Source organism: Leucoraja erinacea, chromosome 12, assembly GCF_028641065.1.
Source record: "Leucoraja erinacea ecotype New England chromosome 12, Leri_hhj_1, whole genome shotgun sequence".
Lineage (NCBI taxonomy): Eukaryota > Metazoa > Chordata > Chondrichthyes > Rajiformes > Rajidae > Leucoraja > Leucoraja erinaceus.
Window position 1 is genome coordinate 22,785,787 of NC_073388.1, and position 21,277 is coordinate 22,807,063.

A 21,277-nucleotide genomic window follows, 5' to 3' on the forward strand; every position below is an offset into this window, starting at 1 on the left:
AAGCTAATTGAAGCTGTATAAAACTCAGTTAGAACTGAGATTGATTTACTCTAATTACAAGATAGTCATTGAAATGAATTGTCCCAGACAGTGTTATCCATCACTTGATGACTAGTACATTTCAATAGTCTCAGCATTCTTAATTGAGCGCTGTACTACAAACATGTTTAGATTCATGATTTCAGACATTTCTGACATCTCATCAGAATGTAAATCAGAAAGAGGAGAAAACAGATGAAATGAATGACAGGAGCTCCAAAAAAACCCAATTTACAGACTAGAGGCTGCATTGAGTAAAAAATAATTTAATTTTGCTTCCTTTATCAGGCTTTGTTGTATTCGTTCATGAAACGTACTGCTTTGACAAATGTGAATATTTCTGAAGGGGACATCTTGAACTGAAATACACACCCAAGTTGTTTCCTCAGACAGTACAGGAGACTTGCCTCATTGAGTCCAAAAGTCAAAATTGAAATGTAAAGCCACACATTTTAACAAATTGGACATCTTTTATTGGTAGTCTATTGATGTACCCATCACAATGTGAGATAGAGGTCTTCATATTTTGTTGAGCAAACTCTCAGCTCCTGACCCTTGACCCAGTGATGTCATGGTTAAATTACTGGACTGTAAATTCAGATAGACTAATGATTTGGAAATGAGGTCATTTCCAGCCACATCATCAGATGAGTTTAAATTCAGTTACTTAAATAATATGGAATTAAACATAATTTAGAAAAGCTAGATTCAGTAATTGTGACTGACTGAGGTAATGACTGGTGTGTATATACAGTATAATGAGCAAGTGGCATTATCAGGAAAAGAATGACACCGACTCCTCTTAGGACATGACAAAACATTGAAATATGTAGGTTTTATGGAGGGGGAGGGGGAGAGAGGGAGAGGGAGAGGGCTCTAAGGAAGTACGGTTTTGGACCAAAGGAGATACAAGGAACTGCGGATGCGCGCTGACACAAAAAGATAAAAAGTCCTGGAATATCTCAGCGGGTCAGGCAGCATTTATGGAGAACATGGATAAGTGCCATTTTGGGTCAGGACCCTTTAAGACTTTGGTCCAAGGTAGGTGAATGCATGAGCTACACAGATGGACTGATTATGTCCATAGGGAAATGCAGGAGGTAGAATTGGCACAGCATAGAAATTAAGTGGGATAGTCTTTTTTGTAATTTTCTATGCAGTATTCATATTTTAGGCCCATTCCTAACTGTCCTAGAGAAGGTGAACATAGATTAGCTTCTGAACACTGAGGATCTGTGGTAAAGGTACACCCACATTACACACAAATGGATAGTTTCATGAATGTGACCCAGTCAGGTTGGTTTATTACTTAAATGAGAATTTATGGCTGGTAATTTTGCAGAGACTCCAGAGAAAAGGCTGCTACTTAGTTGTAATATTATTTTATATCAAACATATTCATCAATGCCTACTATTGTCTACATCAGCATTTCTGAAGGACAAAACGCAGACTGTAAATAATACTTCTCCGCACCGTAAGCATTAACTGCTTGTATAATATTATAACACAGAACTGGAGGCTAATCCATATGCAGGGAATTGCAATGTAAGAGTTGGTGCTCCTGAATAATACACGAGCATTACATGCCCAGAATAGATGGATATGGACTGAGTTTTCATATTTGAAGAACACAGTCGACAGTAATGTAAAAATGGTCATTGTGTAATGGCTGGTTGGACATCCAGGAATCAAAAATATAATTGAATGAAACTCCTCTATTCATATCTGGTCTACTGGATAATGGCTTCAGTGATCTGATGCAAAATAAGGACAAGAATACTAAGTAGAATTCCTTGCCTCAACTTGTACAAAGTGCTTTTGTTAGATTTATTTCTTTCAACAGATGGATCTCCTCAAGTGCCTGATCCCCAGGGTAGTTTTATTCTAAACAGAATAGAAAATCAGCAAAGAGCAAAGAATGTCAGGAGATTCAGTGCACACAGCTGTTAGGACACCTATTTAAATCAAATGGGAAACAAATAGAAGCATTCCTTTGAACTCATCCCTCTGATTGTTGCGATGTATAATATTCATTGTGTGTTACAATATAGTCACAAACTGATTAAAAAAAGACCTGGAAAAAATTACCCCATCCAATGGTTAATTTTAAGGTAACATTTGATGAAAATACCACTGATATTTGCAATCATGCATATGACATCTTTGCTGTTTTCAAGCTTTTTAATAAACCACCAAATAGTAACTCGATGTATGCACGGATACAATTGATAGATGAGTGTGCACGTCAATCAAATGTAGATCAAAATTAAATGTAGAGCACTCGGGTTTGTGATACAGTGGTAGCAACACAATAATATATTTGCTGAGACCTTGTCTCATCAGGCTCAGAGACCCGAGTAATAAGCTGAAATAAAGATGACAGTATCAATTTGTAAATATTCTTTAAAACATTTTTAATTAAATATACTTAACATTGTTTTGTTCAAGGCAGCATGGTCTAGAAACAAGCACTGACAAGGTGGCAAATAGAAACATTGGATCAAATTTAGCATCTTATATGCTAAACGCAGCTAAAAATATGATAATGCAGAAAATTTGGATGGATTAATTCATGCTCCTTGCACATTGTTAAATCAAAGAGCAAAGAATGAATTTGATCAGGTTCGACCTGGTCATAGAGACATTACTTACCCCACCAGTAAGGGGCACAGGAACAATTCTACATTTAACATAAATCACCCTGACCGGAAAAATGATGGTTTCTGTTTAACTCTGTGCTAATGGGTTAGTCAATGAGAGTCGTAGTATCTATTTACTAAGATGGTCACAAAAACAAGCCTTCTGTCCACTGAATCCTGTAGCCAGAGAGTAATGGTGGATGGTGGATGGCTGTTTGTCAGTTTGGAGGCCGGTGACTAGTGGGGTGCCTCAGGGATCTGTGTTGGGTCCACTGTTGTTTGTCATGTACATCAATGATCTGGATGATGGTGTGGTAAATTGGATTAGTAAGTATGCAGATGATACTAAGATAAGTGGTGTTGTGAATAATGAAGTAGATTTTCAAAGTCTACAGAGAGATTTAGGCCATTTGGAAGAATGGGCTGAAAGATGGCAGATGGAGTTTAATGCTGATAAGTGTGAGGTGCTGCATCTTGGCAGGACAAATCAAAATAGGTCGTACATGGTAAATTGTAGCGAATTGAGGAATGCAGTTGAACAGAGGGATCTAGGAATAACTGTGCACAGTTCCCTGAAGGTGGAATCTCATGTAGATAGGGTAGTAAAGAAAGCTTTTGGAGTGCTAGCCTTTATAAATCAGAGCATTGAGTATAGAAGTTGGGATGTAATATTAAAATTGTACAAGGCATTGGTGAGGCCAATTCTGGAGTATGGTGTACAATTTTGGTCGCCTAATTACAGGAAGGATGTCAACAAAATAGAGAGAGAGAGAGTACAGAGGAGATTTACTAGAATGTTGCCTGGGTTTCAGCAACTAAGTTACAGAGAAAGGTTGAACAAGTTAGGTCTTTATTCTTTTGAGCGCAGAAGGTTAAGGGGGGACTTGATAGAGGGTTTTAAAATGATGAGAGGGATAGACAGAGTTGACGTGGATAAGCTTTTCCCATTGAGAGTAGGGACGATTCAAACAAGAGGACATGACTTGAGAATTAAGGGACAGAAGTTTAGGGATAACATGAGGGGCAACTTCTTTACTCAGAGAGTGGTAGCTGTGTGGAATGAGCTTCCAGTGGAAGTGGGGGAGGCAGGTTCGATTTTATCATTTAAAAATAAATTGGATAGGTATAAGGATGGGAAAGGAATGGAGGGTTATGGTCTGAGTGCAGGTAAATGGGACTAGGGGAAAATAAGTGTTCGGCACGGACTTGAAGGGCCGAGATGGCCTGTTTTCCGTGCTGTAATTGTAATATGGTTATAATCCATGTTGACTGTCAAGCACTCACTTACACTAATCCTACACAAATACTATGAGGGACTATTTACAATGACCAATTCACCTACCAACCTACACATCTTTAGGATGTGAGAAGAGACCGGAGCATCCGGAGGAAACGCAGATCACCAGGAGAACATGCATGCTCCACAAAAAACAACACTGGCAGTCAGAACTGAACACTGTTCTCTGGCGCCGTGAGGCAGCAGCTCTACTATTTACAACACCGTGAAATGCTAATCAATTCACAAAATAATTTCCTCCGTAATGGAACTGTGCAACACTTGAGAGTGATACCGCCCAGAAACAAGCCTTTCAGCCCTCGATATTGATGCTGACCATCAAATTATAGCATAAAATATAATATAAAATATACTGCCAATAAAATAAATATAAATAATAAAATATAGTCATCCCATCTACCCTCCGGAACCCTCATAGAAACATAGAAAATAGGTGCAGGAGTAGGCCCTTCGGCCCTTCGAGCCTGCACCACCATTCAATATGATCCATGGCCTTCAATATGTTGGCAATTCAAGTGCACATTAAACCGTCCTTAAAATGTTGTGAAGTGTGCAAGAAGGAGCTGCAGATGCTGGTTTCAACCAAAGATGGACACAAAAAGCTGGAGTAACTCAGCAGGACAGGCAGCATCTCTGGAGAGAAGGAATTTAATTTCAAAATAGACTTTATTCAGGTAATAAATATATACAATGCATGAACCGTGCAAAAAATTCATCCAGCATTTTCGGAGGCTATACAAAATATTCAATAGTCTACATACATTGCTTAAATGTCACAAATTTATCCCCCACCCTTGCCACTCATGTGGCCCACTGGCGTGGAATCCCTTCCCTTATTTTGAGGGGCATCTCCACCACACCCTGCCCCCCATGTCCAGCAGCGAAAGGAACCTAGACTGTGGTCCTCCCCCACCGAGACTTGGCGTTGGCTGCACCGGGCTTCAGTGCGTCCCTCAGCACGTACTCCTGCAGTCTGCAGCGGGCCAGTCGGCAACATTCCCCAACGGACATCTCGCTGCGCTGGGTGGTGAACAACGCTCGGGCAGACTAGAGTTTCTTTCATCGAGTTGATAACCTTCCAGCAGCACTCGATGTCAGTCTCTGAATGCATCCCTGGGAACAGTCCGTAAATCAGAGTCCTCTGTGACGGAGCTGTTTGGGATAAACCGTGACAGGGACCCACCATCTCCAGACTCTCTATGCGAATCCACATTCTGCAAAGAGGTGGGCAACCGTCTCCTTTCCATGGCAGCCGTCCCGAGGGCAGCGTGCGCTGGCAGTGAGGTTCTGACAGTGCAGGAGGGATCTGACTGGGAGGGCTCCCCTCACTGCCAGCCAAGTCAGGTCTTGGTGCTTGTTGGTGAGTTCTGGCGATGAAGCATTTTGCCAGACAAGCTGGGCAGTCTGCTCTGGGAACCACGTCTCAGGATCCATGGAGTCATTTCCCTGCAGTGCCTGGAGGACGTTCCGTGACAAAGAAAGGGCAGAGGAAATGGACAAGGGGGATTGAGGGGGAGAATCTGTCGGGGAGCAGGGAGGAGGGTGGGCAGAGGCCCCACCATCAAATCTAGTAAAAAACTGATATTCCTATATACTCTTTCATGAAAGATGTCCATCCAGAGATGAATCATTTAGTTTGAATACTTAATCATGGTGCCCTTGGATGAATCAAACTAAATCCTTTGCATACAGCCGCTAAATCACACTTTGTAAGACTTTCAGGAAAATGAACCATGTCAATAAATATACCTCGTTGAATTCATTCATTAGCCTTCATTTTTGTTAATTAAAAGACCCAAAAAAATCATCAACTGTTCAAACTGAGTTTTGAAGTAATCTCTCACATAAGCATTGAAGGAATTTTTCCAAATTTAACATCTTTTTCAGTGCAAGCAATAAAAATGAACTGCACATGGTGAATAAAAGCATCTCTCATTTAAATATCCAATCAGCCATTTTACTTACCTGAATCGCAGGAGCTCCCATTCTCTACATACATTACCTAGGATAATGTTTAATGCTCCATATACACATTGCAAATTGATCTCTCATGCTTCATGTGCACATGGCAAACAGGTCCTAAATATTCCACAAACACAAAAGGTTATTCCACAGTTCTGCACACAGATTATAAGCAGTGCATCCTGTGGTTCTCTCATTAACATCAGAAGTAGAACTCACAGTAATGACCATGAAATTGAGCAATCTTGCATTCCACCACATAATCAGAATCAGGAGACCAGGGATTAAAGGAGCTAGAGCAACAGCGAAGAGTAAAATATATTCAAATGTCTCAAATAAACTTCTCAGTTAATTTACTATGAAGGTCCGGAACCCTCATAGAAACATAGAAAATAGGTGCAGGAGTAGGCCCTTCGGCCCTTCGAGCCTGCACCGCCATTCAATATGATCATGGCTGATCATCCAACTCAGTATCCTGTTCCTGCCTTCTCTCCATACCCCCTGATCCCTTTAGCCACAAGGGCCACATCTAACTCCCTCTTAAATATAGCCAATGAACTGGCCTCAACTACCTTCTGCGGCAGAGAATTCCAGAGATTCACCACTCTCTGTGTGAAAAAAGTTTTCCTCATCTCGGTCCTAAAAGATTTTCCCCTTAAACTATGACCCCTTGTTCTGGACTTCCCCAACATCGGGAACAATCTTCCTGCATCTAGCCTGTCCAACCCCTTAAGAATTTTGTAAGTTTCTATAAGATCCCCCCTCAATCTTCTAAATTCTAGCGAGTACAAACCGAGTCTATCCAGTCTTTCTTCATATGAAAATCCTGACATCCCAGGAATCAGTCTGGTGACCTTCTCTGTACTCCCTCTATAGCAAGAATGTCTTTCCTCAGATTAGGAGACCAAAACTGTACGCAATACTCCAGGTGTGGTCTCACCAAGACCATGTACAACTGCAGTAGAACCTCCCTGCTCCTATACTCAAATCCTTTTGCTACAGCATTAAACACATTTAAATATTTTTCATAAGAACTGGCATTTAGAAGGCCTCTTACATGGTCTTAGAACGTCCCAAACCTCTTTATAATCAATGAATTTCAATTTAAAGTATTATTGCATATGTTTTGTTGGAAAACAAAGCAAGTTTGAACATAGCAAGATTAAAAAAAAACAAAAAAATAGCGAGCAGTTGTTAGTTGCCAGATCGCCAACCTTGGGGATCTCTCTCACTCTCCTTCAAATTATGCTATGGTATCCCGCATTTTCTAACATTATAACAGTGAACAGTTTTAAACAGCCTTCCATGAGGTACGAGGTGCCTGGAGTTTTCCTAGGTTGTGATGGTGTTTTCAGAGTACAGAAAATACTGAAAGAACCGCAGAGCACTGATGTAATTAAACATTTCAAGTGTGTGACCTATCAAAACATTTTCCTTTTCAACCACGGATTCATCTCCAGCACAGTTGATGAGTGTCCTATCAACTGTTTGTATAATAAACCTTTCACTTCTTGCACTCTGCTCACCTCTTCTCCCCCCAAAAACTAGTATCATGAAACTTTCCACACATCTTAACTCAGTATTTTGTGTTTTCGTTCTAAGGCATTGGTTAGGTTACGTAGCTGCCAAACGACAGTGCAGTATTTCATACGAGTTTGTAAGAGAAGCTACAGTGACACTAAAATGCTCACTCCATCATTACCAGCTAAAACAATTTAGAAAAGTGCATCATCAACTGAGCTTCTTGCTAGAATTTAGTGGTAACATTCAAGGTAGCCTTCTCGTAAATTATACAATACAATAATTACATTTTTGTTAAGTGCCATCCCTTTTCCTTTTAGATATTGGGCTGAGTAGACCATTTCTCTTCCCGACAGTTATCAGTTACTAATGGAATATAATGGATTGGGGTGTGAGAAAGTCTCAGGCTAATAGTGTGTGAATCATTACAGAAATAATGATAGTTACCTCCTGCAATATGTCTAAGTGAAAGCAAGTGTTTAAATGAAAAATAAATATTTCAAATTAACTTATTAATTTTGTATATAGTCAATATACTAAAACAAATAAAATTGTATATCGCAAAACTCCATCCAGCATTAAAGGAACTGCAATGTTGCAATATCAAAATCTTGTGTTCATTTTCATTCAGCTATACGTTGTGCCTTATTCAATCCTGAGAATAAGAGTGACATTGGTTTCGTCATTACAGACCTTGAGATAGACCTTGCACTGGTATGGTTGGAATTATCAAAGTCAGTTGCAGGTTTGCGAACTACCATATCTTGTATGTTAGCCATGGGTTTTCTCCTTGTTGGTTGTAAGTAATAAAAATAATCCAAAGGACTTTCCCTTTGTCAGAACGACAAATAGTGCCCTCAGAATCCCTTTGCACGTTAATGTTTATAACTTCAGTTAGAATTGAAAAGGGAAATATTGTACAAAACAATACAATTTATTTGTCATTTGAACCCCATTGAGGTTCAAACGAAATGTTGTTTCTGCAGTCATACACACAAGAAAGAACCAAGACACAACACAATTTACACAAACATCCGTCACAACGCATCTCTTCCTCGCTGTGATGGGAGACAAAGACTTATCTCTCCCCTGCACTTCCCATTCCCCTCCCGATGTCAGAGTCAAAGTCAAAGCCCCCAGCGGGCGATGGCAATTGTCCCGCGGCCATTAACGCCATGTCGGGTGATGCAAGGCCACGCTCCGGGTCTTGTTGTTGGAGCCCCTGGCGGGCGCTAGCAAAGTCCCGCAGCCATTCCAAGCCACGCCAGGCGATGATGTAAGGCCCCGCTCCAGGTACTCTTCAACCCCGCAACTCGGGCGGGTGAAGTCGCCGTTGCGGAAGCCCTGAAAAGCGGTCTCCCAGCAGGGACCCGCGGGCCCCCAGCAGGGACCCGCGGGCTCCTGGTGTTCCTGTCTGCCAGGCCTGCGGCAAGCCTCCGAATCCCCAGGGTCGAGTCGCAGCAGCGCCACCACCACTCCTCCCGCTCCGAACTCAGCCAGCTCCACGATGGTGAGTAGGTCCGCAGGCTCCGCGACTGAAGCCCCAGGTCGTTCCTGCTGGAGGCCGCTCCACGGTGCTAGGCCCCCCAACGACAACGGAGAACAGAGAAAAGGTTGGGTTCTCCGTGCAGGGGATAGATTTTTTTAAGTTTCCCCCACCCCCCCCACCCACATACACAAAAAAAAAAAATAAAAACTACATTCAAACGAGACAAAAAGCAACAAAAAGACAGACGGACTGCAGAGGCCGCTGCGACGTGAGTCGCGCCGCCCACCGGATATTGTAGATGCAGGAACTGCAGAATAATAAGAGGCGCTCAGCAGACACATTTGAGAAGTTGAAACGTTTCATGTCAATGATCTTCTACCATTAGTGGTTAAAGTTAGAAATAAACAGAATGGCAGAACGAGACAACAAGAAAGAAAAGATCAATCAAGAGATAAATTAGACAATAAACACCCTTTGGAAGTTTACATACCTCACATCAATTGCACTCTAACCAATTAAATGGAGCTGCCAAATCTGTGCTGCATTCCAATTTTGTATACTAAGTTTCCCCAAATATCAGCTGGTATATTATTTATTATTTCAAAGTGTTCACACTCCTGATGATAGATTGATTGACCAGCAGTTGCTGAGATAACCCCCTCCCCTTTCTATAAACAAGGAGTAACACTAGCAATTGATTTCTACTCTGGCACCATCTGTCTATCCAAGGGCTTGGATAACCCTGGCCTGTCTTTGCATTTTCAAATGTAGAAACAAGGAAATGCAGATACTCGTTTACAAAAAGGACACAAAGTGCTGGATTAGTTCAGCAGGTCTGGCAGCACCTCTGGAGAACATGTGTCTTTTTACAATACTGCACACAATAAGGGGACAAAGGGGGTCAAATTTCAAATTCCTTCAAAAAAGTTGACAAGCACTTTATTGGGTTCATGAATAACATAGTATCAACAAAAAATAAGAAAATATAGCATATTGAGGACCTCCTTCCCCCAGTCAGAACAAGGTTAGAGTTCTCCTTGTCCTCCCCTTTCACCCCGCTGGCCTTTGTATCCAACATATTATCTGTCACTTCCAACATGATCCCAGAGACCATTCCCTCCACACCTTGGTACACTCCTTTCCCACCCAAACCACCCTTTCTCCAGGTATTTTCCCCATCAACTGCAGATGTAACACGTATCCCTAAACTTCCTCCTGCACCTCCGTCCCCCTCATCTGTATTACTTGCCCTGCTTTGTCCTGCCGCTCCTTTCTTCCAGTTTTCTTCCCCCTGCCATCCCTCTCCCCACCACCATCAATCTGAAGAAGTGTCTCAACCCATAACATCACTGATCCAAGGTCTTCAGAGATGCTGCCTGACCTGCTGATTTACTCCAGCACGCTGTACCCTGTTTTACATTTGCAAACCTCACTTTCCTTGATAACCTAGAACATATCTATACAGAGAATGAGGAAGAGTCAACTTAAGCACAACCATCCTTTATTTTAATCCCATCAAATTTACTTATATTTTCTCCTCTATGAGATAGAATGTAAGCATTTATTATCACCCCCATGACCTTACTTCAAAACAATATTACCTATACAATATTACCTATACAATTGGCCCATCCTCCAGAAAGTTCAGTTATTTGGATTCTCATTAATCTGTTCTTGACTCTTCTATTCCCGGTTTACATTTAAAACAGGATTTATTTTTATATTGCATTTTAACATCCATCTCATTGGTCATATAGAAGCTTTATGTCTGAATGCACAAAAGACCGCTGATGCTGGAATCTGTAGTTAAAAAAAGAGCAGCTGGAGGAACTCAGTGGGTCAGGCATCATCTGTGTAATGGCATATCAGGCTGAGACCCTTCATTGAGACTGAAAGAGTAGAAGAGAAGTAGCCAGTGGAAAGGTGGGAAAGAGTCAAGAGCTAATAAACGATAGATGGATGGATACAGAATAGGAAGGGTTGGCTGGCAGATGTCAGGTGGGAGAGGGAAGGGTGAAGAGATCAACTGAGGCTGGGAGGTGATAAGGGAGAAACAAAAAGTTACAGGTTCGAGAATCTGACAGGAAAGGAAGGTGAAGAATGGAACTGAATGAGTGGTGGTAGAATGGGAACAACATAGGTAGGGGAGGGGTGAGCAACGTGTTGGGTTGGGAGAAAGCTATCTAGTGGGAGAAGTGTGTGGAGAATGATGGTCCAGTCCTACATTCTGTTACTTTGCCAATCTATATTATGATAATTTTTTGCATCCTTCTAATATCTGTCAGTTTTCTCTACTCCTCCTTTGGTGATCTATGACATACATTCAATTAATTGATTTACACACATCTTAAAAATACCGGAGAATTGGTTTCGGACCAGTGCACACTGCTCAATGTTCTTACATTACAGGCAACTGGATATAATCATTGATATCAACTGAGTCTCCATTGATTTCATGAGATTTACTGTAATGGTATTTGGAAACTTTCCAGTAACTCTCAAGATATGCATTTCCTTAACCATAAGTAGTTCCACTAGTATATCAAATGCTGTAATTTGATATTACTATCAGATGATTGGAAAGGTTGATAAAACTCCTAATCAAATATTAAGATCAACATTTGTCTCATCTGATTTGGAGCAGCTCAGCAGCAGAGTTTTAAAAGTGCACCATTTTTGGAGAAGCTATGTTCTGAGGTCCACGTGTTGTGTTTTGAAGGTAGGTTTTGCAAGGTAGAGAATATAGCTGCTGGAATCGTGAGTAAAACACAAGGTGTTGGAAGAACTCAGCGAGAGAGGCAGCACCTGTGGAAGGAAATGACAGATGATATTTTGGGAACGGACCCTTCTTCAGACTGAAGGAGTTGGACGGGAATGGGGGGGGGAAAGAAATTTACAAAAGAGAAATGGGTATGGGGAAAAAGCCCCATAGGTGGCTGCAGGTGAAGGGAGGTGATTGGCAGATGGGCAGAGATAGTAACTAAGACCAGAGATGAAAAGGGTGTCAGATAATGAAGAGGAGTGTAAAGCTGAAAAGGTGGGAGATATAGGTGGATGGGTTTGGAGGAACTGAGATGCGAGGTGAGGAATTATTAACAGTCTTTTTTAGTCTATGTGCAGTAGGGAACGGCTATTGGGATAGTGGTATGCTCCTCCTGCACGAAATCAAAGAAACCTCCAGTGCCTTTGAGGACGACACTGTAGGAAGTGCACCCAACTGCACCCCATAAGGGAAATGGACGCATCTGGGAGCATGGGACCACTGTAAATTATCCCTCATGCAGGTGAGCAGTGGAATCTGACAGAAATCGATAGTAATACATAAACAGCAAAAAATGCGATCAAAATAGCATTAGTTAAATGGGTCTCGACCCGAAACGTCGCCTATTCCTTCGCTCCATAGATGCTGCCTCCTCACCTGCTGTGTTTCTCCAACATTTTTGTCTGCCTTTTAGTTAAATGTTTGGTTCATTGTGGACTCAGTAGGCTGAAGAGCCCAATTCCATGCTTCAACTTTCTATGACTATTGAAAAGCATGTCCACAATTGACGCTTGGGATTCAAGGTTAATTCTAAGAGCAGCCAAAGTCCTTTATGCATTCAAGGGCTGCCAAGATTTAACAGAAAATGAGTATCAGCCATTTGACTTGGGAGATTTCTCAAGCATAATAGTCAAAATGAAATTTTGTAACCTACTTTTGGTCGCACGAAAACTTGTTATTTATTTATTTATTTGTTTATTAAATCCTGAAGGTCTTATCTTATATTTTAATATTAAAAAACCCTGCTTCCCTTAGATGTGGGATAACCTAGAACTATGCGTGTGGATGATCGAAGGTCAGCATACACTTGGTGGGCCAAAAAGCCCGTTTCCATATTGCATTGCTAAAACTAAATAGAAGCTAAATAGCAGTTTTCTTTTGCTTTGTGTGGTGTTGCAATAGTTACTGTTGCCTCACAGCACGACCTAGATTTATCCTAACCGCGAGTACTGAGAGTCATTAAAATGTTTGCATTTTGCTTCAGTGACGAGATAGGTTTGTTCTTGCATGCCAAATATATGCTGGTGGGGAGGTTTCATTAAATGCATTATAGCAAGGAAAATTAAGTTTTACAGGATGCAGGAAGAGTTAGCATGGATGGATACTTCAAGGTTGGAATGGGTATTTTGGTCCTAAATACCTTGATCGACGCCGAGTCACAAATAGACCAACAAGTAATTCAGGAAGCATTCATTTATACAGATAGAACTTAAAACATGGAACCGTTTCAATCAACATGAAAACATGATTAATTTCAATAACCGAGACATGTGCAGAGAGAAATAGGTTTTGCCGAGTAGGGACAACAAAGCTGATAGCAGGGGGCTTATTTGGAGCTTACCTTTTGCCATGTTTGCTACTTTGTTGTAAATTCTATGTGCCATTATCATCTTCTGTAGTAGAAATGTGCCACAAACATTTGATTGCCAATTCACAGTAGAATATAGAAATATTACAAAGAATGCACCAGGAACATAAACAATGAAATAATTAAATAGTGTACTCTGCCCTGAAATTACAAGGTCCAATAAAAAGCTTTCAGAAAGAAATGACAAATAAAAAGGTATTTACATTCATATTTTCAACACCCAATATTGAGGACAAAGTGCAGCTGGATGTTTTGAGATCCCATGCAACAGTAATACCTCATCAAAATCTATTTGCGATAATGTCCATTGACTGGAACATTGCATATTAAGTAGCATACATGTATCTTCAAACAAGCCAGTAAGTTCTCTCCTGTGTACTCAAATGCAAGAGACCCAAAACCTGGAGCTCTGAATTTGCCATTTGAATGCACGTGTCCAGATAGTGGGTGCTCCCAGATTAAATGTCAAACATCAGCTTTGACTCAACAAATTGTTTTTGAATGAATCACACGGTTGTGTTCAACCCCACTCAAGAACTGAGATAAATCAAATGAATATTTGAAGGAATCCTGCTGTTAAAGCTTCTTCCTTGTTTTTATAAAAACATTTACCTACTTGTGAATGCAAACAAAACAAAAAAAATCCTGGTTACATCAAAAAGTTATATATTTTCTCCAGTGCCGTTTGGGCATACTTAGACATTTGATCACAGGGTATTTAAACGGCGAGCAAATAAGTGAAAAACCAAACCTTTGTGTCACAAGATTTTTTTAGCAGTAACAGAACAGAATCACAAAACTCAGTTGCTCAGGAATAAAACAATATTCTGCTCTTATGCACTCCCCAAATGGAGATAGAGTAAATTTTGCCCAACCCAGAGTATCCCTATTAAGGATAACTAATTAATATAAAACAATTTATAATCTTGTTCACATTAGATATGCTCGTGGAGAATAGAAAGAGATGTGTTTGGATGGTTATACTGGAGATTATAATGACCAATATATTTTTAGATGCACTTGATTCCAATATTTGAAAATATAAAGGAATAGGAATTTTATTACATCTTGTCTTTCCATGCTGCCTGCTGCACCTTCGCTGAAACTGATGACAAAAGTTTCAGACTATGGTTATTAGTAAGTGGCTGGAATTCAAAACTGTAAGAACAACTTCAAACGGTAGGTTTGAGGTACAAAGGGCCAGGAAACAATGGTTTCAACGTGCCAATAGCTCCTGTGCAAGACTGGATTGTAGAGCTCACCCTTCTCCCCGACTTCCAACATGAACCTTCAATTTTGTGAGACTGTTTACAGGTTGGCAATCCTAAACTGCATTTGTTAAAAGCATAACACAAACAGAATATATTTCCTAAACAGATGCTACCGAACCTGCTGAATATCTTGACCCAAAAAAGGAGAGAAAAATTGCTTGGGTCCTTACAGATTCATACATAAATTGTGAAAACGTGCATGTCCTTTCCTCTGAACAAACTGATAAAAACGTAAGCAATTCTGATTTTAGAATAACTGGGTTCTGCGGTATTTATCCTATCTTTTAAATTACAGTTAGCCCCAGTTATTGAATTCCCTTTGCCAGAAATTCTGTGGTGGATCCACCTGTTCCAGCAAAAAAAGTGATTGCTGAGTAAGTTGCTGTTCAGAGAATTTATGTATGAATATTTAAAGAAAGTTGGGTACTTCACTATCAATAGATTCCTGACCTTGCTCTCTGTTAATAAATGCAATAAACAAGTACAAACAAACCAAATAATTGTTTTCCCTTTATTCAGGAACCTTGAAATCCTCAATGCACCCCCCCAATGAGCATCTCTGCAGAGACAAAGATGGCGGATTCAACCTGGAATAATTCTGGCTTTGTGGCTCAGCTATTCCTTGAAGAAACCTGGGCTCAATTCTACAAAACATTATCACCCCAACATACAAATAGGATGAGTGAATATCTTTAGTGAGCACTGGTCATGGTGACAAAAATGTTATTAGTGTGAACAAAAACTATTCATGGATAACATACATTTAAATTGTTTTAATTACTTCATTGCAATTTGGATACAGAGCAAATAAAGAAATAGGTTATTTTATACTAGTACAGAACAGTATTCCTGACTAAAGAGTGGTCACTTCAAAACTAAAAGTTTTACTGTGTTTTAACAGTTTGATAAAGATTAACAATTTTCTTTTAAACAGAACTAATTGTTCCTTTAGTACAACAAAAATATACATAGAAAGGAAAAGTAGCAATAGAAACAAATATAAAACAAAACAAAACTTTGTATAATACAAATGTTAACACCTGCTCAACAGGAAATCCACAGTATCCAAATTTGAATTCAAAAATGCACATTAGCATAATTACCAAAAGTAATTCTTTTAAAAAACATACAGTATAAACTACCATGTTTGACAAAATTCAAAGCAAAAGTCATCCTGCTGAGTTTTTATTTTGACTTGATGTACTACTGTTGAATAAACCATGACTGGACTCATTTCTATAATTTCACTCTGTTTAGGTTCACCTTTAATTCTTTAAAATTGCAGATTGTCCAGAAGTCTCAAAATGAAATCACCACATCAAGATTGAGCACTGATTTACAAACTGTTTTCATAGACCAACCAATAGATAGCATTTACATTTGGGTAGATGTTAAGGGCCTGTTCCACTTAAGCTATTTTTTCGGCGACTTGATGGCACCCATCATAGTCGCAGCAGGTCGCCGAAAACGCCTGTCTGGTCGTGAGTAGTCGCCCAAAGGGTCGTACCTTTTTCTGGTTGCTGCTGGATTTTCAACATTTTGAAGATTTTTGGTGAACTGCTGCGATCACCGATACCGGCAAGTCGCCGAAAAAAATCGAGTAAGTGGGACAGGCCCTTTACAGTCTGCTTTAATGAGGAAAATCAGGTATAATTCACTCATACCTCAGCTGTATTCTTCATGATCAGTGCCCAGATGGTTAGGTTAGATTTATTTAAGTTTAGAGGACACCATTCTTTAGATGGTACTTTTCAAGTATTGACTCAAGCTAAACCATACAACCAGTAGTGGCCAGGATGAGTGGGGCAAATAAAATGCAGGGGAGAAAAAGAGTGGCCTGTATGAAAGACTTTATTGCCTGAAAATACACCTTTCTCGTCTTAGAAGGATGCCTACTGAATCATAGTGCCCTCCATAATGTTTGGGACAAAAACCCATCAGTTATTTGCCTCTGTAATCCACAATTTGAGATTTGCAATAGCAAAAATCACATGTGGTTAAAGTACACATTGTCAGATTTGATTAAAGGCCATTTTATACATTTGGGTTTCACCATGTAGAACTTACAGCTGATACAACTGCTGATGGTAGTAGCATAATGAATTCTGAAGTGTACAGACACATGCTATCTGCTCAAGTTCAAACAAATGCCTCAAAACACATTGGCCGGTGGTTTATTTTACAGCAGGACAATGATCCCAAACATACTACTACAGCAACAAAGGAGTTTTTCTAAGCTAAAAAATGGTCAATTCTTGAGTGGCCAAGTCAATCACCCGATCTGAACCCGATTGAGCATGCCTTTTATATGCTGAAGAGAAATCTGAAGGGGACTAGCCCCCAAAACAAGCATAAGCTAAAGATGGCTGCAATACAGGCCTGGCAGAGCATCACCAGAGAAGACACCCAGCAACTGTTGATGCCCATGAAACAAACTCCAAACAGTTGCATGCAATATGCAACAAAATACTAAACATGACTACTTTAATTTACATGACATTGCTGTGTCCAAAACATTATGGTGCCCTGAAATTGGGGGGGGGGGGGGGGGCTTTATGTATAAGCACTGCTGTAATTTCTACATGGTGAAACCAAAATGTATAAAGATGGCCTTTAAAATCTGACAATGCGCACATCAACCACATGTTATTTTTTTCTATTACAAATCTCAAATTGTAAAGTACAAAGGCTAATAAATAAATGATGGGTCTTTGTCCCAAACATTATGGAGGGTGCTGTAAGTGGCTATTAAAACTGACACCTTGTTCGTTGAAACTATAGACATACTGAAGTGTAAAAGGATATGGTAAAGATCTGTCTGGTTGGATTGCAAAGCAATGTGCAGACCAGCAAGAAACTGCATTACATTTTTTTTAACTGAATTTGAAATAGCATTAAAAAAAAGCATTTAAAAATGTGAATAAAAGCAGTTAATTGAAACCTCTGACAAATAGCCATTAAAAAAATAACTATCCCTCTTCTGGATTAACATCCTGCAAAACTGCACAGAGAAATCTATCCTGAAAGTAAAACATTTGATGGGATGGGACTAGGGGAAGTGGTGAAGGGCAAATTCTCACAATATGAGTGTAAGAAATAGACAAGCATTCCAACTTAAAATCACATTATGTGCAACATATTTCCATGATGCAGGGTGTGGTTTAGCAGATGTAATTAGGGCAAACTATTGCTGGTTGCAGCCCTGGATATTTCTTAGAGATTCAACTATCTTAAACTAAGCCTAGCTGCCAATACGATATAGACTGGTCTTTGTCAGATCACACTAATGAAAAGTTCTTGCACCCATTAAAAACTCAGACCTGTGTTATAAAGTGACTTCACGTTCTTTAACACAGGATTATCTCAATCTATCCAACCTGTCCTTAACAATGCACTTGCATATAAACTCTTGCCTTCACACATAAAAACTGCCAAAACATTGTTCAAATATTGAACTAAACAAATCAAAAAAATGTTACAAAGCTGCACAGCTTTAGATTTTCTTAGTGTGCGTTTAACTTGAATAACCATCAAGGTTATATGTTTATGTGCATGAGAAATGACCCAACAGCTATGGGGAGAAAAAGTACTTATGATATTGCTTAGACGTTTATGGTCTCAAACGATACATCAATATTTCAAGCTTGCACATAAGATGGCAAATTGTCAGTTCATTTTGCATCGATGAAGTTGCAGGAGTTTCATACCACATGTTCAGACCAATGTGCCTTATTTTTCATATTTTAAATACATTTTATTTTTCGTTATATACTTCATGTTAAAGAATTCAAAAGATCCAATTGTTCAAAACTAACTGACTGGCAATGTCGTAACCTGCTACTAAAAAGTTCTCTACCCGATAGTAGACAAGGAATAATCTAAATTTCCTTTCATGGGAGTTAACAAGTTCATCATTCGTTTAAATAGTTCTTTACAAAGCTCGAAATTTTGAATGCAATCCTCAAGCCCAATACTATCACATTAACAAGTAAAACAACTTAAGGACTTACACTTAAATCAGAATTTTAAAAAAATCAAAGTGATCAGAGGTGATTCATATGGAGAGAGAAGTAACTGAACCAACAATGAAAGCTGGCTAGGTACATATTCTTTTAATAAACCAGAAGTGTTAAAGACAATGTTTGTGAGGAAAGAGAGGGATCAAAAGTAAAAGAACAAAGTTCTAAGAGCTGGTAGAACAGTGTGAGGTAATTGTGTACCAGATTTAAAGTCTCAAAGGGATGTGTGTTGTTTTTTCCTCTCCCCTCCAAGGAGGTTGGTGGAGGTGTGGGAATGAAAGGAGGCAAGTGGAAGAGGACAGAACATTTCATACACCATCACCATTTTAACATTTACAAAATTAATCGACTAATTAAATAAATCAAGCACGATTCCAAGAAATCCTTGGAATTTTTAGTGTTCTACTAGCACGTTGGTTAAACTCAATTTTTAATTTCAACTCAAACAATATTTAGCTCAATATTATTTAACAGGTCAGAAAACATAGCTAACACCTCTAATTCATTAATAAATACTGGCTGGCTTTATGCAATTTTTCCAGCATTTCAATCTTTAAAAAATTAAAATATGATTAAATTGGTGATGCAAAGTGGCTGTGCAATTCAGCCACAAAGCTGGGCAATATGCTCATTACATGTTGTAGGGTCATTACACCAACAGTTTAGGCTACAAATAATAAACATTATTCAAAATGTGAATGCAGTCACCGTTTACATATTTGACAATTTCATAAAAAATGATTTGAATAGAACCCAATCTGACACAAGTGATACAACAGGAATTAAAGATTAAAAAAAATAAAACAACAGTGGACAATGCTGAAGCTTAATTTATCATTGACTGCTTTACTTAAAGGGAATCCTCATTGCTGCTCTTTACAACTTTGTTCCTGCCTTTTCGCCCAAAAGAAAATTGCAACAAAATCCAGTTTCCATGGCAAAGAACAGAGAATAAATTCATTCCATGACTTTTCATTTCAACATTATTGATTTTCATAAATAACTATTACGATACTGTTGTCCTGAAGCATATTTAAGATAGGCACAAGCATCTACTGGCTTTGCATTTAAGTACTGATGTGGCATATAATGTAGTTCTATACACTGGACCCGTAATATAAATACATCTTGAATAACTTGCCTCAAGTAAATTTAAAGAAACACAAAGCAGGGAAAGATGTCTTTTTTTTAAAACAACCATTTATAAAACGGCTTCATCAACTTGGATTGGTTTTGCTGTTTTGTTTCCATCTTCTCTTAGTCAGATCTGGAACCACGTGCTGAGCATTACATTCCACAACATGCATTCATGAAGCAGTCAAATGGGCGAGCACCAATTACACAAGCACGGTGCTTAGAAGTATATAGAACTGCATTCTTTTGCCTACTGCATCCTCCGAATCAAACAAACATTCTATTGGTTACATGTAAACAGCTGTATTATAACAATGCAATTAGCACATTGAGATAGTAACATTAATACCCAGGTTCCCATGATCTGCAAAAAGATGAGCAATTGAAGTATCAAAAACTAAACAATCACTGTTCATGATTGCTGCTGCAACTCCATCGTGGATCGACCTTGGAGTGGCCTCCCATGTGAGGCGTCTACGGTTACCATTTAATTCCAGTCTGTAGGCAAAGTTTTCTGCTTGCTTTCGCGTGCCTATCAGAAGAACAATAGCAAAAAATTGTTGGTGGCCTTCATACTTCTCTTGTTTCTCCAACACCAGCATGAAGTGGTGACCAAAGCAGGATTGCATCATAACCCAATCCACAGCACCAGGAAGGTTGATGTCAGTTGCCAGAAATACTATGTCCTCCCCTTGAAGCGTTGTAATGCTTTTATGCGCATGCATGAGATGAGGCATGACTGCCTCCAATGATCCTTGCCACTTGCAGGAGGCTCCTGGGCACGGGCACATGTATGGGCGAAATTCACACACCTCTTCATGCTCTGGCTTTTCCGTGTGGTGCAACGACAAGAGACAACCAGCCGAGGCGTACTACATTGGAGGCGTTGCCGTTTGATAGCAGAGATGATTGGGAGGAAAAAAAAATCCATTAGTAAAATAATACAATCAATATTTAAAAAATGCATTCCAAACAAACAAGATGGGTACAAAATGTCATTTTTAAGTCCTGCTTAAAATACAACTTTTAAATGAAAAGAAAATGAAAAGAGCGGTCAGTTAAATAGTACACTGAAAATGGACAAGGTTAGCCGACTACGTAGGCAAACCACCCATAAAGACAGTCAAACTAAAATTCAAATATCTGCCATCTAAAAATATGGATGGGAATAAAGATTTTACCCATCCTGATGAATCCAACTTCACAAGACCGTAAAAATATATTCAGGGACTTATTCTGCGACAAATCTTAATTGTAACAGCAGCCAAGACTCAACAAGAAACTAAGTAAAAAAAACTCCCAACATTTATTTGGCAAAATCAAGGCTCCAGAGAGTGTAAGTAAAGAAAGAGATGCAGGCAGATGTCACACCATGTTTTAAAAAAAAAGAAAAATTGAAACCATAATTATAATCTAATATCTCCATCTGTTCGATTTAACGTTATTTGTTAAAAGTTCATGCACAAATGAAAACAACATTTGTAGAGCATAAGAAA

General features: G+C 39.3%; 1 protein-coding gene across 1 annotated transcript in view; it reads right to left on the bottom strand.

Moving 5' to 3' along the window:
• Positions 1-19,473: 19,473 nt before the first annotated feature.
• The window catches only part of siah2l (seven in absentia homolog 2 (Drosophila)-like), a 42,820-nt gene continuing 41,016 nt past the window's right edge, over positions 19,474-21,277 (bottom strand). The window contains exon 2 of the mRNA XM_055643786.1: positions 19,474-20,653. Coding sequence (XP_055499761.1) covers positions 20,102-20,653 — 552 coding nt within the window. The 3' untranslated portion in view covers positions 19,474-20,101. The remainder of the gene's footprint in view (positions 20,654-21,277) is intronic.